The 18,632-nt window shown below is 40.0% G+C and overlaps 1 protein-coding gene across 3 annotated transcripts in view; it reads right to left on the bottom strand.

Annotated features, from left to right (window-relative positions):
• The window catches only part of mast1a (microtubule associated serine/threonine kinase 1a), a 63,297-nt gene that overhangs the window by 8,893 nt on the left and 35,772 nt on the right, over positions 1-18,632 (bottom strand). For all 3 annotated transcript variants that reach the window (XM_034899788.1, XM_034899798.1, XM_034899805.1), the window contains 14 exons: positions 17,915-17,990; positions 16,229-16,438; positions 16,023-16,124; positions 11,612-11,744; positions 9,636-9,703; positions 9,375-9,451; positions 8,419-8,627; positions 7,526-7,664; positions 6,949-7,081; positions 5,071-5,236; positions 4,499-4,600; positions 3,388-3,510; positions 3,128-3,237; positions 2,348-2,511 (listed from right to left, as the gene is read on the bottom strand). In XM_034899788.1, coding sequence (XP_034755679.1) covers positions 2,348-2,511; positions 3,128-3,237; positions 3,388-3,510; positions 4,499-4,600; positions 5,071-5,236; positions 6,949-7,081; positions 7,526-7,664; positions 8,419-8,627; positions 9,375-9,451; positions 9,636-9,703; positions 11,612-11,744; positions 16,023-16,124; positions 16,229-16,438; positions 17,915-17,990 — 1,812 coding nt within the window. The remainder of the gene's footprint in view (positions 1-2,347; positions 2,512-3,127; positions 3,238-3,387; positions 3,511-4,498; positions 4,601-5,070; positions 5,237-6,948; positions 7,082-7,525; positions 7,665-8,418; positions 8,628-9,374; positions 9,452-9,635; positions 9,704-11,611; positions 11,745-16,022; positions 16,125-16,228; positions 16,439-17,914; positions 17,991-18,632) is intronic.

The following is an 18,632-nucleotide window of genomic DNA, read 5'->3' as shown; positions in this document are numbered from 1 at the left end:
GTGGACTGATCAACTGGCATTGCCATCTCTAGACCCATGCTGCTAGCATGGCTAAAAAGATTAGTCACATTTTTTATGTAATGGTACCCTGTGGAGTTTTTTCTCTAGCAGCGTTATGGAGCAGTTGTTCTATCACTGGGTCCCTGTTTTGTTTGCACATGCACATGCACAGGGGTGAGGCAATACACATTCCTGCCAATGGTATCACACTATCCCACTGATCTGATCACTTATCATCAAATTGGAGATGATGATAAGGCTGCTAGCCCTGGTGGCATCCCCAGTCGCGTGCTGGGCATTGTCAAGTGCAAGCGGTGGCTGCAAAGGTCGTGCAGCTTCGTCAGGGACACCTCTCACCCCAGCCAAAGACCGTTTTCCCCCCTCCCCTCTGGGAGGTGCTACAGGACTCTCTGTTTTAGCACCAGCAGGCTCAGGAACAGCTTCTTCTCCTCAGAAGTCTCAGTACTTGTACTCTGTGCAGTGACAATAAAGTTGAATCTAATCTAACGCGCCAAGATATTCTGCAATGCACCAGAAAAGGCAGGATGGAAGATGCTTGGATGTAAACAATGGCTTTGCAAATGTTTTCTGAGGAAGGAAACACATTCAATACAACTGTTAGAGCTCAAGGACACACACATTTTGGTGAGAAACACTGAATGTAAAAATAATTTAGTTTACAAAAAAACTCCCCGGGGCCACTTTAATTAAAGAAATGAATGAATGTAATGAGCTGCAGCCAAAAAGTAATCATAGCTGGCAAGATACTGATAACTCATACTTGATATGGGAGAGGGAAATCCAGTGAGGTAAAAAAGAAATGTTGAGCCACTTTTACCTAACTATTATAAATGTAGAATGTATGAATTTACTTTACATATGAATGTGGAAATAAATAAATCTAGATGTAGGCTAATAAATGAGGTAAAATGGAGTTATGAGAAGTAATGGCAATCTGTTTCTGCTGTATGCTCTCAATTGGAAATGTGTCAGGCAATAGAAATGAGGTCTGGACTCAGCAGGTTGAAGTCTTTGTGAGCTGCTTCAAAGAATGACAAGCAAAGCAACAGAACAGAATCTTTTTAATGAATCTAGATCCCAGGAAGAGAGTACATTTATTTTGTTTAGGAGGGCTAAAAACTGGAAGTTTTAAGCTAATGAGACATCTTTTAAATCCAACATGACTATTCCGATATATCAATAAAATATAATTTTTTGTATCTAAATTGGAAAATAATGCACTGAATTTGAGTGAAAAAGCAACGATTAATCACATTAATGTCATGGTTAACTCGTAATTAATTGCTAAAAAGTCTCTTTTCTATTCTAAAAGTCTCTTGATTTCTTTTTGTCCCTATATTTCTTTACTCATTTTAATGCTCTTATCCACATGGAAAAGTGGATTGACTTGCTTTGTGCAATACATTTTTTTTTTTTAAAACAACATTGGCATCTAGCCTACTGCACTGTTCAATTTCACATGTAATATTCTCGCTTGGAGCATTAAAACTTGGAGCAAATAAATTCTCACACAATGTTACACTGTCCATCAATAAAGACTGGACGTGCTGCAATGATAGCTCAGTTCACAACAAACAAACACACAGATCACTTTGGTCTTGTCAATGAAACCACTTGGAAACTTTTAAAAAGTAAACTTTCCATTCAGAATCTTATTGGCATCCATTTCAGCGTCTCACACTCACCATCCACGCAATACGTAATGTTACTACTCTTTGGCCTGCTTGCAAGCCCAAACAAGTGTGTGCAGCTTGCCTGTTGTTTTGTGTCCGGTCTAGCTAGATTCGGTGTGGTGTTGTAGTTTTCAAACTTTACATGTGAAAAAACTACAAAGTTTGCTAGGCCAAAAAGAACGTTAATCTTGCGCTAACAAATTTGACACCGTTAAATTGGGTTTGCATTAATGCCGTTAGTAAGGTGTTTTACTGACAGCACTAATATTTATCAACAAATCTTGAAAAAACTGACACATTAGAGACATATTGGGATTCTGTGAGTCATATGAACCAGCCATCCAATTCCACTTTCCAACTTTCCAAACTTTGCAGAATTTGGAGCTGTTGCCTGTTGTTGACTCAAAGTGAGTGTGAACTCTTGCACAAAGTTTTTTTTATACAAGAAATGTCAAAATTGGTGTCAGTAAGAAAGAAAGCAAAGTTATTCAGGCACACTAAGGTATGTGACAGCTAGGCTGCTAAAAGAGAAAACAACTTCAAGGAATCACCTTCTGAACAACTTCAGTCATATCTTAAGTACAAAGAACCCACCTTATATACAATACATATATGCTTCTACGGCCACTCATTTAAGAATGCCCACCACTCACATTTCGGGGGATCCGGTCCTCCAGCTCTTGTCTCTCATGCTGAAGCTGCCAAGGCTCTCTCTCTTGGTCACCTTGTCCTCCCGTGGGCCCTTGTGCTCCCTACGGGATACAGAGGTCGTTGCTTTCTGTTCCAGCTGAGACAGATGCTCCATACTGCTGTACACCTGCAAGGGGACACATTCAAATACATTATAATTTGGTCTGTTGGTAGTTATTAACAGCTCTGGAATATAGCCGGTAACTGGGGGTTACAGTATATTACTTATATATTACTGTAATCATTTGTACTGTATTTGTTTTAGACATCAGGTTATTGTATTGTGTTGTATGTATTGTCCAGGACCCTGAGACTATACACTAAATGTATTGTTTATCTTCTTAGCTTGAACAAGGCCACTCAACAGCCATTGACCACAACTTCAAATACATTTCAGAATTAATTTAAATTGAGCACTGAGCAATGAGGCACTCTTTGATTTTCTAAAGAGCTCCTTTACAATCTCACAACCTAAGAATGAATGGATGGACCAGGTGAAAGACAGGAAAAGCAGATGGAAAAACAGAACAAGTGAGAGAAAGAAGGGGAGAGAAAGAAGTAGGAAAGAGCCAAGAGAAAGGAAAGAACTAGGTGAGAAAATCCCAGTGCTGCTCTTTAGAAAGTAGGACCTCATTTTAAGACTCTTGCATTGGGTGACAAAATAAAGCAGGCTGACCCAGTGGGAAAAACAGGAATGAGAGAAATGAAAGAGGAGAGGGCGGTAAAGAGCGACAAAGTCAAACCTTGCTGAAGCGAGGAGAACAGGAAGAGAACTGTCTGATCTCTACAGGCTCATCGTCATTGGTGTCATCTTCGTCGTACGTATTTATGTGATGATACCGATCCGAGCGGGCTGGCAGGGGAGAGGGGAGATGAAATATATGATTTGTCAGTTCAACATAAAAAGTGCATTTCTGACAGGAACGGTGTCAGAAAAATATTGTACAACCCATAAAGCTAATATCTATGTACTTTACAGACACATAAATCCAGAGAAACTTACTATCAAAGTAGCTGGTGTCCTCTTCTGACTCCAGGTGAGGGATGAACTCTGCCTTCTGTCTTAGCAAACTGTTCCAGTCCAGCTCTGTGAAGAACGAGTGTTGCTTCACCTCAAACGCTCCGCCTGGCGGCATTAACAACACAGCCTGTCAGCCTCACTCAAATTACAGTATGAATAGACTGTATATTTAAAGCTGCTTACCGTTAAATTAATGTGAACGGTGTTTCTCATAGGGACACACACAGAGAATTATTACCCCACTCTGCATTTTCCGTCAGTTTTTTTGGCATTTGTTTATTTGTTTTGGCCCGTAATGTAACTATTCTCTGGTCCCAAGCTTTGGGTAGTAACCAAAAGATCGGTTGAAATGAGTTCCCTAAATAGGGCAAATGGGCTCACCCTAAAATACAAGGTAAGGAGCTCAGTAATCAGGAGAGCGCTTGTAGTAGAGCCACTGCTCCTTCATGTTCATAGGAGTCAGTTGAGGTGGTTCAGGCATGTGGTAAGGAAACATCCTGGGAAATCACCATTGGTGCGTTTTCCGGGCATGATAAACTAGTAGATAAACCCGGGGTTGACTCAGAACACGTTGGAAACATTATATATCTCATTTGGATTGGGAATGCCTCGGGATCCCCTGGGAAGAGCTGGAAGACGTTTCTGGGGAAACGGGCGTCTTTATTACCTTGCTTAGCCTGCCGCCAGCCAACACAACCAATAAACCAATCAATAAATTCATATTTGTGGAATACTGAGTTAATTTAGTGTCTTTTGACATAATGTTTGTGAGCCTGAATGCTTCTTTGGATAAATCCTCATGAAATAGCACTATGTATTTGGGCACCCAGATAGCTCAGTTGGTAGAGCGGGTGCCCATGTATAGAGGTTCACTCCTCGAAGCAGCCGGCCCGGGTTCGAATCCAGCCTGCGGCCCTTTGCTGCATGTCACTCCCCCTCTCCCCCCTTTCACAACTTCAGCTGTCCTGTCCATTAAAGGCCTAAAATGCCCAAAAAAATAATCTTAAAAAGAAATAGCACTATGTATTCCTATCCCAACATAAAACAGGTGCAAATCCCAGTTTGGATTTCAAGTAAATGCAAAAGTTAGTACCTGTACCCAACCTCACAAGAGGGTTGGTCTGTAGCAGGGCAGAGATAAGGTCCTGGGAATCAGCAGGCAAAGCTTCATCACCATTTGGCCAAACTATATTGTCTAACAGAGACAACAAAGAGAGATAACAAGGTCAGTGTAACCAGGGAGAAAACAATTGTGTACTTCTGCAGAAGGCTAGTTTAAACTACTACAAAATTGCCCTTTATACCTGCATGTCAACAGGGGAAACAAAACCTTTTAATCATGGAAGAAAACTATTATTTTTGGAGCAGTATTCAATATCTAAAGACTTAAATTATATCACATGCTTGAGTTGCATGGTATTGGATAATAAGGGTGGCACTTTACTGCTCCTTAGAGTATACGCAATTTATTTTATAAATGTTGTGGTAGTCTTAAAAATAGTTCTGTACACTTAATATGACCCACTTACTAGAAGACACCTAGTTGACCTACACCTAAATGAAAACATATTGTACACAATTTTTGGTTTGCTTTTCATAGCTGAAGATGTGCAGCTTGAGAGTTGCTTTACAAATAAGTAAATTAAGTAAACAATACTTTCTTACCTGTGATGACCTGTCCAAACAGCTCCTCCGGAGTGTCTCCAAAGAAAGGCACACAGCCCACCAGGAATTCATAGAGGATGATGCCCATGGCCCACCAATCTACTGGCTTTCCATAGCCCTGACGGAGAATCACCTCTGGAGCGATGTACTCTGGAGTACCACACACCTGAGTGATAAAGAAGCAAGGGAAGACAGAGGAAGAAAAAATGGAGAGAGAAAGAAATAAAAGATGGGTTGAAGATGCTTGACAAACTTAAATGTTGGTATCCAGGAAAACATTGAAGTCGAAAGGAGCTGCAACTTTACAGACACAGTACAGTACTCTTATTTAGACTGATTATTAACTAAAACAGTAAAAAAATATATATATTTAAAGCAAGATCTGTGAACTTTTCAGATAACTGGACACTTGTTTCTGGAAAGACACTGTTGAGGTTTTCAAATGTCTTTTTTTATACTTAAAAAAAAATCTTATTAATTTCCTTAGTATGGCAGAAGAATTCTCAACAAACTGAAATAATTTGCATGGCTACGTTGTACTTGTGGTAAGTGGGAGTTATTTCTCTTTTTTGGGGGGATTTACCACTAAAGGCAGTAAAATCTCTTGTTTCCTCTGTTATGTCTTTTACATGTTCCACATTGATGACCTGTTTAAGGTTTGATTCTAACATACATATACATACATACTTGTTGTTCAGTAGTGATTTGCTGTTCAGGAGATCTACAAGTGAATATAAAATGTATGCACTTGTGTTTGTGTATGAGTGATTACACGTGTGCATGCTGTCTTAAGGCTCTGACACACCAACCCAATGGCCGACCGTTGGCAGAAAAGACAGTCGGACTTACTAGTCTCCCCGAGCTGGTCGAAAAAATGCCTCGGAACACACCGAAGCGACGCCGACATGAGAGTACGTTCTGCACGTGCGCAAGACGTAATAGTCTCCATAACAGCAGGAGGCGCTAATCTGTATTGTTGGCCAAAAATCAAAACGGGAGCTGATTGGACAAATGTGTCATGTGGGTCTGGCTTCCTCGGAAATTCAAAGTCAGACTGTCATGGTGGCTCCTTCAGAATAAAATCTCATATTTTACTAAAATAGTTCACCGAAATGTGTTTCTGAAAACATTTTAAGCAAGAAATAGGCCATGCAGTTGCTGAATCTGTATACATGTCAGATTGACAAAGGTCAGCTTCAAAGATTTTCATCAGAATTTGAGAGACCCTAGTCACATTCATCATTTGCGGGTTAGCACTCCACCAATCAGACTGGTCATTTGAATCCGACTGCCGGTGGTGCCAGCCTTCCGACCGAGTATGTCAGGTCTGCCAAAAGGCTGACGGCTCCTTTGACGGACAACAGCACGGAACACACCAAACAGACTCAAGTCACACACATCGCCAGACTGTCCGACGGCCGATTATCGGGTTGGTGTTTCAGAGCCATTAAACAACAGAGACATTAGCAATGAGAAACACTCTCAGAATCTCCACTAGAAACCTGAAAAGCAAAGCTCTGGTCTGTTTCATCCCCAGATGTGAGTTGATTACTGACAGACAACAGATGCCTGCTTTAACCCGGAAGAGCTGACTGATCTGACTGCTTATGACCGGTTTCATTCAGAGCATAAACAATAACAAGATTGTAATGGAGATGGAGATCATTAATGATTCACTAATTCAGATTACACAGGAAAAATTGTAATGGAAAGGGTCGATTTAGCTGATTACACATGGCTGGAGAAGACAAAAAGATGCTGCAAATGCCATGCTAATTAAATGTATCTGTATGCAGCCTCTCTCATTTTATAATGGTGTAATACTTCAATGAAAGTCTAAAAGCCTACAATACACACTGCTAGTTGCAGGTACTGTACCTGCTTATCCAGGAACTCCCTGGCATCTTTTTCAATGTGTCCCTCATACAGATTGGTGGTGAGGCTCATTAGACCCATCTTCGACAAGCCAAAGTCTGTAAGCTTAATGTGTCCCATGGAGGTGATGAGTAGACTATTAGAAGACAGAAAACAGACATGTTTAGCACATTGCAAAAAAATGTAAGTATAACTGAGTATGGGGTTATTTTGAAAGATTTTTCAAGGTCACAGGTTGTCATTTAGGTAGTCAGATATTGCATAATGCACCTGAGGGAGAATGTTTAAGTGGAGATATAAACACATGAGACTGGCGTGCTGCAAATGAATGCACAGAGAAACTTTTCATCGAGACCAAGATGAGGTATTTCGGTTTAGTTTCTGTCTGAGTCAATTGCTGGCTGTAAAACCAAAACAATGACTTGAAAGATGCTGAATACACCATAGAGCTGAGAGGAACGGCAGTTGGGGGATAAATCTCTGTGAGTTAGTCACTACAAGCAACCTCTTTCACATCACGTGTAGTCATTTGATCCTGTGTTAATATAAAAAAATGGTTAGTGCAGCTTTAAACACTCACTTGTCAGGTTTGAGGTCTCTATGGACGATGCCATAGTTGTGCAGGTATTCCAGGGCTAAAACGGTCTCAGCAAAGTACATCCTTGTCAACTCCACAGGCAAAGCCCCGATGTTCTTCAACAAAGTGGCACAGTCGCCACCTGAGAACACAAAAACATCAAGTTCTTGTGTTAGTGTGAGTGGATTGATCCATTTTATACTTTTGACAGGAAATATTTTACTCTTGCTTGAGACATATTGAATGAAAATGATTTAGACAAATGGTACGGAAGCCTAAAAGGTTTGATGTTATTTAATCCTCTGATAAGGCAGAATAGCATCATAACAGGTGATTCATAACGATAGCATTCCTATTTTTGTGGTGTACCTGCGCTTATAAAAGGGTATAATCATTTAATTTTGTATGTTCTATTTTTTTATTGCTTTGTAATCCACCTTTGCTCCCCCTAAAGCACCTTTGGCAGTGTCAAACCACACGAGTCACTCATGACAAGCCTTGCATGGCTCAGTGTGTCTGTGCACCAACAGATAACATAAGAGTTTCTGCAACGCTGTCTTCAATCTTCTGACCTAGTTTGACTTTACATGGTGAAGAATCCTTGTCATCGTGAAATAAAAGTAACCATATTGCTTTCATTTTCCTGGATCTGAGCAGACAAAATCACCATTTGCTATTCAGGCATTCAGCTGACACTTTGTCCAGAATTAAACAAATGAAGAAACCTGAACCAACATTTCCTCAGATGCCCGACACATAAAAAGGAAGGGCAAACAGAACAGAAATGTCACCCAGAGTCATTCAGAGTAGTTTCATGAATGATAAATCCACTTTCATTTTGAGTACTCCCTCTGTGTAATAAAAGTCTGCATCCAAACTAAATCTGACTCGCTTACCCTCAACATATTCCATGACCATGCAAAGATGCCTCCGAGTTTCAAAGGAGCAGAACATGGAGACAACGAACGGGTTCTCTGCAAAGGTGAGGATGTCTCTCTCTACAAACGCCTGCTGGATCTGGTTCCTAAGGATCAGATTCTGCTTGTTGATCTTCTTCATGGCAAAACGCTGACGTGTCTCTCTGTGGCGCACCAGGTAGACGGCACTGGAGAGAAGGTGAGACAAAAGTGAAAAACCGAAGGGACAGGCTAAAACTGTTGAGACCAGTATAAAGTGTATTGCATGAGAAGATTTAGAAATAGAGAAGATATTACATCTGCTGTTAAACATGAATTTAATGCAGTGTGGCTGAATGGATATTAAGACTTAAAACCCACTGGCATAAAATGTCAAGGCCAACGCTAGTAACCTTTGAATTTCTTTTAATCCTGAAATAAATTTTTGTAGCCTACTTCAGACATTTCCTTTTTTCTTTTACATGGGCAGATAATGCAGGCTCCTTTTTGGATGGAGCCAAGTTTTAGATAAACTTAGATCATCTTTTTAATTACAGCAACATGTGCACGGATTACAACCAAGAGGAGACCAAATGTTATTGTTTTAAATCCCCACAAATTGCTTTTTAGTTGTACAGTACACTTCAAGCTCACGTCATAACGTCATCTTTCAAATTATTCTACAGACCAGTGCCTGAATATATGTCCAAAAATGTCACTCAGTTTTATCGATTTTTTTTAAAACAGTTCTTCATGAAGCACTATAATATATGGTACTGAGCACGAATGAGGATTGTTGACCTTGGAAACACTTACTGTAATGCTTTTTTTCCGGAGCTCTCTACCCTATTTCAAAGTCTTCCACAGCGCATTGAGGTTAAATAAACAACAGATGATAGCTTCATTGGATTTGATTCAGTTTGGAGGGGTCAATGAGATTTTAATCCATTGCTTACCCATATGCTCCATTGCTGATCAGTTTGATGCTCTGAAAATCTTCTTCACTTGGTGGCTTAATGGCTCGCCCTTTTCCCTGGTGATACATTTTAAATTTATAATTCAAATCAACACAAAGGCTGTTTAAATTAAATGCTTGAATGTCATTGTTTCTTTGATAAGTTGACAGCTGTGTGTATTTGAATAGTGGTGTGTATATGCAGTCATATTGTGTGTGAATACGTGTAAACACAGATCTGTCTGTCTTGTACGTTCTTCACCTCTGCTGAGTCATCAGTCTCTGGAGTTTGAGGACCCTCACCTTCGTAGCTGTCAAGGCTCACGATTTCTGTTGAGAATGTTAGTCAATCAAGCAACATGGTGTAAAAACGAACAGAGACATTGTTCATGCAAAAACAACAGGCCTCCCAAGCTGCTGTAAGCAGATTAAAAAAAAGAAAATTTCAGCTGCTCAGAGCTGCTCATCTTAAACAAAACCGCTATTCAATTTTTAAAAACAGATGAAAAACCAAACGGGTCAGATCACTGAAAGAATAACATGAGAGTTAAAATAGCTTGTTCCTATTAATTTTTCTTGTCTCCTTCATCTCCCCCTCCCCCTCACTTTGTGCCTTCTCTTTTCTTGAGCAGCAGCTAATTTTCAGTGTTCTTCCACTCTTGTATGTGACAGCTGCTGGAATTCACTGATTATAGAACTGTTTAGTTGAAGCAAGGGAATAATTGACTAGCAATTAACTTTGCAAAGCATTTACAAAGCTGCATTGTAGATATTAACTTAATGTAAAATTAAAGTCACTAACGTGACAATCCTAAATTCTGTCGCTTTTTCTTTGACGCCGAAAACAACTGATCTTGTCAACGGTCCTATGAGCGAAGGAGCCAAGAAAAGAAACAAGTGTGAAAGTGAGCAAGCAGCTATGTGGGTGTGCATGTGTGACTTGTATGGCAATGTAGGTGCAAAAAAAAGTACAAGATCAAGATATCAAGTGGCACATTGTTTGTAGAGATAAGCTTAAAAAGGCCTAGCAGTCACGTATTCTTCATGAACTCAAAAATAAAACTGCAGAGGTTTATTGTGAAGAGTCTTTACAGGTCACTTAACCCATCAGCTAATGAACAGCCCCTGATGGATGAGACCGGGAGTGGCTTGCGCAGATGTGAATTAGAAATGTGAATTTGGGGGCCTAGTCAGAAGCATGTTGATTAATGAAACACAGTGATGCCACCACGTCACCAACCAGCAAATGATCCAGCCAGTCTACTTTACATCTCCTACATCCTTGTGCTGAACAACCAATAAAGCTGATTGATGGCTTAATGCAGTGATGTTGAAAGTCTGACACTGTGAGACAACGGCACCCAAACAAGACAACCACTGTCTTTTTGACTTTATTGTCTGTATGTTCACAGTTTTCACCACTTGGCAAATATCTGTGTATGAATGGATAGAGAAGGGCGTCAGTATCAGAAAAATACTGATAACAAACATTCATTTTGGAGATAATTATTCTAAGTTTTAGAAATACAGTTATCGTCATAATTTGGTTGCTTTGGTTGAATGTGAACAGGATGTAAAATGTTGCCAGGGAGTCAGTTAGCGCTAGGCTGTGGTACATTTTGACAAACTGGCACGATTAAAAGTACGCTGAATTAGCCGTTGGCAGTTCCTGGTTGTAATATACCCATAGATGTATAGACAACCATCCCTGGATTACTTTGGAATCGAAGGACTCTTAAAAACCTGAAAATTAGTTTAGTTAATAATAACTTCTGAAGTTATGAGGAATGACTTTTTCTGTGATATCTCAGGGGATTTATGGACATTTGCTCGCAGGGGACTTCAGAGATTAAATCCTCAAGAAGTGCGGGTCTATTTTGTCACTTTGTACAGAGTCTAAGTAGCTGTTTCCCACAGCTTTCAGTCTTTATACTAAGCTAAGCTAATCACCTACTGGCTCCCGCGTGGTAAATCACAGACTTGAGAGTGGTATATTCTCATCTTACTCTTGGAAACAAAGTGGAAAAATGTATTTCCCAAAATGTTGAACTATGTGGTTTGATGAAATTCAATACAATATCACTGTTAATTCCTCTTACTACAAGGAAACAGCCAATGTCTAACAGAACAATTAAAGCCTTTACTCATATGTTTTGTGGACATAGAATATTCCCTGTTAAAGCTAAATTTGTAATACAAAAACCCGCTGAATATATCTTCTCTTTCCCTTTCTCTTACCCTCCAGTGGGTCTCTGGTCAGCCCTAACTGGCTGATGATGTATCGGGGGATGTCTGCCTTCATCAGTTGTCCCTCCTTGGCATGGTCCTCCGCTGCCTCCAGCAGATGGTAAAACTCTTCAGGGTTGAACTCCTATGATTGGAGAGGAAAATAATTAAGTGCAAAAGGAAGCTACAATATAACTGCAGAAGATCTATCAGAATTCAAATGCAGTATTCATACAGAGGTACTACAACAGGAGCTAAATTAACAGGGTAAACACAATGATCACTGCTTATTTAACTAGCTATTCAGTGTGATATAACAATATAATATATTTTCAAGTCCATATTTTTAACACCTTCAGAAAGGCTTGAAGGCCTGTGCTGCAGCTACATCATCTCTTCAAGTGAATTCACAAAACTCTTATCAGCTCCTGTCAACACCAGATGATTGCCAGGTCTTACTTGCTGTAAGACTTTAAATGATATTCTGCCCAGAGTCGTGGTATCCTAATAAGGCAATATAGTAAAATAAAAAAAATGAAATCACCTCACAGTTTCAATGCCCAATGGCATCTTCAAATGTTTTTTTTTCACCTAGCAGTGAAACATCCAAAGATATTCAATTCACTACAAAGAAGACTGAAAAAGTTGCATATTACATAAAAAAAAAAGAAGCTATTTAAGTTGAATGTCTTGCTTAGTATTAAACTTGGTCACAATTTAATGTTTATGTTACATGTTTATGTTTTTAAAAGTAATTAGCAGCAAATGTATAGTTATATGATTTTATTTTTACTTCCAAATATCTGCTTTAAAATTCAAGCTTTAAGGGCTTCCGCTATAAAGGAAAGAGGCCGAGGCTCCTCTAGAGAGAACGACTTTGGCCGGGAAGGGTGCAGGTGCTAGGGCCCAAATAGTCAGAGCCTGATTTAGCCTTTTTATTATTTTGTTTGATATCAGTTTGTGATGATAATTTCAATAGTTAGTTTTCAGTTTTCATGTTTTTGTTTACTTTTATATTATTTTTCAATAAGTCATCCTTGCAATACTGCACTTCCTTGTGACGGCTGAGGAAATAAATCAAAGCATCAGGTGATGAACTCCCGAGTCCATTCCTCCTTCTTCCACTACGGGGCCAAACAATACATGTGTTGATAACATATTGGAATGTAACACAGTATATCACAATATTGATTATTTTTACAGCTGGGTATTAAACCACGATAAATGATCTCCTAGTTAGCGGAAACAAAAACATTTGCTAACGTAACTATTGCAATATTGTGTCAAATCACATACATGTAATTAAGTAATTCAAGGTGTGTCCAACTTATAATTACAAAACTAAAATTTACTTCAACCTGCTGCAAACTCATGACCAAACACTGCTCGAGGGCTGTCAAACAAACACAATCAGTGTTAATACACCGCCCAACTTTAAATTGCTTTCTTGAAACATCCTTTTTGCAATGAAACAGCCTTTTGTGGTGTCCTGTGGGATTCAGTTTCATTCCTGTTGGTGGAATAACATTTTGATTAGAAAGCAGAGCCTAGGGCAGCCGTGATCATTTCCCTCCTCCCTGCTCTCTCATATATTCTCCCCTCGACCAGAAAAAAAGAAAGAGTACAGAAAGGGGGAATTAACCTGACTCATTGATAGCTTGCTCTGCTTGAGGATAATATTCCTGCAGCTAACAGCCAACAGACTGTGTGACATTTTCACCAAATCAGAACTCACGGCTGACTTGAATGCTAAATGAACTCTATGCCTGTGGACAACACCTTATCTGTGTGTGTCTTCTCCTCTATAACCTCAGGACCGTGAGGATCTTAAGTCCCATCCACATCCTGCCTGACCCTATCGACCTCTTCTGGCGGTCGCCTTGGCAACGGAAAGATGAGACGAAGGGTGGTTGGAGGAGGGACCATGCCAATGACAAACATGTGAAGCCATCAATCAGTGAGTTGATGGTTAGGTATAGCTAAGCCTCCTGTGCATACAGAGAGGCTTCTTATTACTAAGTAAGTTGAAGTATCAACAAGTCAAGGACCCCAGCAGATTTGATGTGGTGCTGAGAAGATCGACAAGCAGTGGAAAGAATAGTTTACAGTTTTGAGCTAAGTTGGAAAAATATCTTGCAGCGATAAGCGCACACTCTGCTGTGTCTGATGTACCGACAAGCTGAAACAAATCCATGGCCTCTACTGCATAATACAGTATTTTAATTCATACATTAAAATGTATTGTATTAATAATGCTTAAGGGGAAACTACATTTACTGGAAGCAAGTGTACATCAGCAGCCATAAGTGTACATTAGCAGCCATTTCTGAATGCATGGGGATGTTGAAAATATGCAACACAAGTGCAAGTGTAGAGAGTAGAGCTCTGGTATTGTGTTTTCACATCCACTAGTTTTAATTCTAATGCAGCTACACGGAATGGCCATTCAAAGATATCAAGTCTTCTGCTATTGTATGTTTCTTCCAACATCTGTGATATATTCATAATAATAATAATAATTCATTTTATTTACAGGTGCCTTTCCCATCACTCAATGTCACCTTACAGAAGTGAAACAGTAATTAAAAACAAGAACACAGACAGCTACATAAAACCAAAACACAGAACAAAAACAGAACTAGTAAGAAATAAGAATTGTGTGGTCAGACAGAATGTGCTGATCTAATAAAAGTGTTTGGAGCTGTGATTTGAAGGTGGGGAGAGGGTTAATTTCACGGATGGTTCGTGGGAGAGAGTTCCAGAGATGAGGGGCTGTATGGCTGAACGTTCTAAACCCCATGGTTGCTAAGTGGGCAGGAGGTGTGGTGAGGAGAATTGAGGAGACAGATCAGAGGTTCTGGGAGGGTGTGTATGGAGGTGCAAGGTTGTGGAGAGCCCTGAAAGGGAGAAGGAGAATCTTCTCAGTCAGTGCGATATTTGATAGGGACTCAGTGGAGCTGTTGAAAGATAGGGGTGATGTGATCTATAGAGAGGGTTCTATATTGAATTGCTACGTACCATTTTTTGAAATGTTGTTAGAGAAATCATTCCTAAGACTTCCTGCTCGTTAAAGAGGTTTGTCCGCAGGTTTACAAGGATACATTTTGCAATTTAGTACTGCATTTCCATGAAATCAGGGGTTAAAAAAGAATGGTTTTAAAAGTCGAAGCTGAAGGGATAGCCTGAAGTTTAGTCCCTATTATGGATCAAACCAAAAAACGTTAGATCCTATCTTTCCTATTTTGCAACTTTAAAGTATCATTCATTAAACCCAGCATGCCTTCTAAAGGCACATTTTTTCAAGCCCCACACTTCCACTTTATTAATTTAATAATTTTGTTATCATCATTAGTCTCAAGCCTTAACCCGACGACATTATCAAGGTTATTTTCCAGACTTTCTTTTCCAGCACTCCTTTCAGAGCCTCAGAAGAGATTATCCAACTGTTTTCACATTCTTAGTGTACTCCTCATGTGACTGAGCTCCATGTGTAAGATCTGGGGAATGCCTTTAACAGCAGCAAAAGATAGTCATGTTATGATATTAAAACATTCTGATAAACTCATATTAACAGAAGTAAGGCTTTTACAAATATTTGTCACTTACTTGTGTTTGAGTATAAGGAGCTATAATCTCTTCGAGTTATTCTGAAGGCAGCTCAAAAACTCAAATTATAATTTGTTGATCTCTCCAGAATAAACAAGGTGGGGTACAATTTCTTGTTCTAGCAGTTGTACTAGTGGACAGTGGACACTTAGTCTGAACATTCAGCGACACATGCAAGTGTAAATAATACTACAGGATAGTTGTATGATTTTTTCCCCCTTATTTGCTGATGACTGAAATATTAAAATGTTGCTTTATTCTTTCTTTCTGCAGCCATGGGGTTGAACGTATATAGGGCATAAGGGGTATATGTGACTGACATTGGGCCTATTTGTGTTGCTAATTTGCCATAATTATAGGTTTTTGGTTTCTATATTGTAAAGACCTAGGACGGATGTGTGGGCACACAGATTGCATGAAGGCACGTATCATAAAAAAAAATACCAGGTCTTTTTATTTGTCACAAGTAAAACAAATGCAATGTAAACAATGAAAAAGCCTTAAAGTCAGCTTCTTGCTGTGACACATTTGTTTCATCACTTCAAACTGAATGCACAGTAGAGAGCCTGATCCACTTCTGCTCATTCTTTAATGCCATTTCAGTGTAAAGGAGTTGACCACCATCTCCATGTGGGAGGACAATAGTCTTTCCCAGCAGATGAAGCAGAACATACTCAGAAAGTGAAAGGCACTCAGAAAAAACAATGATATGGTCACTTGATTAAATAGAGGTTCAGTTGGTGATTCCGTGTCAGTGTGTGTTGAGTGATTGTTTCACAAAACTCACGACATTATCAGGTAGAGGGATAAAACTCACCAAACACTCAAGGAGCCTGGCTGGACGAGATATGATGATGAAGAGCTTTTTGACCAGCTCAATGACAAAGGTCAGCTCCGAACTCTCTGAGCGTTCATATGCCTGATAACGAGGGAGAGACAGGCAGACAGAGAGACAGGTTAGGGATGTGCAATGTTTGAACTGATATTGCTTTCCACCTCGATGACTCACATGTCACAACTCACTTCATGAAGCAGCTTCTCCAGGTTCTCCTGCAGTTCACAGAAGTAGACACTGGTGATGAGACCCTCTCGTGATTTGGTCAGGCAGTCTCTGGACAGCTCAGCTACCTGGTGGTGGATGAAGCTAAGGACCCCATCGGCCAGTGGCCGGACGCTCTCCGGGCAGTAGTTGTGGATGAACTCTGCCAGTCTCTCCTCCATCTGAGCTGTGGCCTAAATTAATTTAAGATGATGGTTAAAAGACAGTTGCTATCATGTTGTCAGGCTGCCACCACGTTAAATCCCCCACACCCAGTTTTTCTAAAGTTGCTGTTGTGTCAGTGATGAAGCACATCAAATCTTAGTGAAGGCAACAACACAAATTTGATCACATTCCTTCCCTAGATGGGAACCCTGATGGGGGGTCAGAATTTAGACCCCATTAAGCATCCATTAAATAATTATTATAAATTACTTGCGAATGAGCACAGGGTGTATGTGTTTGTGAATAAAGGATAGTGTTTGAGGAAACCGGCTTGCAAAGTAACACATTTCCTGACATACATACAAGTCTCTCTCAGACATTGAGTTGTGTTATGTCTCAGTATGAAACGCATCCAGGCAGCTTTAAGAGGTTATCTTACAGTTTGATTACATCTTGGCCTGGAGCAAGATATCTGATCTAATTAGACTTTGCTAGACCTGACTCACAGGTCAGACATGGACGACCATCAGGGGTTTTCACACATTGCAGTGTCAACAGCTTACAAAGAACTGTAAAATAAAATCTCAGCGGCTAATCTCTGACTGACTGTCTTTATGTTGGAAATAGGAGGAGAATGGTAAGTAACAAAATACAGAGATCACAGCGGAAAAAGAAGCAGGAAACATTTGGACTCTCTGTTGCTGGGAGTAACATGCGGACATTACAGTTTTATAGTAAGCGTCCTAACAATAATGCTACTGGTGATACTTATACTCTGACTCAATTATTGTTGTGTTTCGAGTCTCTGCATGCCGGGATAATATTGCTGCTCGGCTGGCTCATCACTGAAGCCCAATCTTACACTCAGACTGATCTGCTCCTTGTTGAAAAAAAATACTTTGGGAAATGATTGGCTGTTGCTGTCAGGGCATTTGGGGATACTACACTAATGTTGCTGCACTCATTAAACGTATTCAAGTCTTGCTAGCTTATATCATTTTGCAGGTAGTCATTTCCCTCCAACTGATCCAAACTGTAGCAACCTTTTTGATCTTCACGTTGCCCAAACACCTCACTGCTACGCTCCCTACATTAACTTCCCGTAGTTGATTCAGTCCCTGCTGTTAGTCTACAAAGACTGTACTGGTACCCGTCTTCTTCCCAGGTAAAACCTTTTTGCTCTAGCAGGAACTTTCTGATATACTGTTTGCCTGGAGTTGTACTCTGTTATAAAAAGGGATTTTTGTAACTTGTTTACTTGTTGTTCTTGACACATGTTCACCCCCTGTGGTGTTCAATGTACCGTCAGCTAATCACCAACATGATCTGAATTTCGCCATTACAAATAATGAGCATTATTGTGTGTCACCCTGGAAAATATACCAAATGTTGTAAATATAAATCAGTGTAGCCAAAGAGGTATGCATGCAGAATGTTTGAGAGTGTATTTAATGTGTGTATCGGTGCATTGTTTAGTATAGTGTATTTGTTTGTATGAGGCCAACCTTGGGGAAGCGTTCCTTGTAGACATGGTTCATCATCACTATTTCATTGTCATAGCAGGATGGAGAGCGCCCTGGGCTGAAGAGAGACAAACACAGAGAGCAGAAGAGAGTGAGGGGAGGCAGCTGTTGAGACGCAATTATGTACTGTTGCCTTGAATAAAGGAATAATTTACTGCTTCCCCTCATGTCCATCCTGTCTGTACATTATGCTAATCGACCAATCAAAAATTCAGTGCACTCAGTTTAGTTTCTCAAATGGATCTGGTGACCTCCTGCACGTCACGCCACACGTGGTACAGACGTAAGACAAGCATAAAGACATTCAGAGTCACATGCACACTCTCCTACACACATACATGTCCAGATATAAGGCTATTCAAAATCAACACGTGGGAGAACACCCCCCCCCCCCCTTCCAAAGACAGTTGTAATACTTGTTTTGAAGCTGGAGCACATGGCAATCGAGAGTGGAGGCTTTAATAGGTGTGGTTGGAGGGAGTGCATACCAGAGATTTCTGCTAGTAGAGAAACTGCAGCACTCTGAAGAGGCATAAAGCACTGGAAGGTGGACTGATATAATAATGGTGGGAAGCAACTACATGTAAAGACATAACTTGAGTATTTTAATTTTCTTGTACTTGTACTTGTACTTTATTACAATTCAGTGGTACATTTTTTTCTTTTATAAACATTTTACACACAAAACATACAAACAGCC

This window comes from Etheostoma cragini, chromosome 2, assembly GCF_013103735.1.
Source record: "Etheostoma cragini isolate CJK2018 chromosome 2, CSU_Ecrag_1.0, whole genome shotgun sequence".
NCBI lineage: Eukaryota > Metazoa > Chordata > Actinopteri > Perciformes > Percidae > Etheostoma > Etheostoma cragini.
The sequence above is the reverse complement of the archived record's forward strand: the minus strand, read 5'-3'. Positions and strand labels throughout refer to the sequence as shown.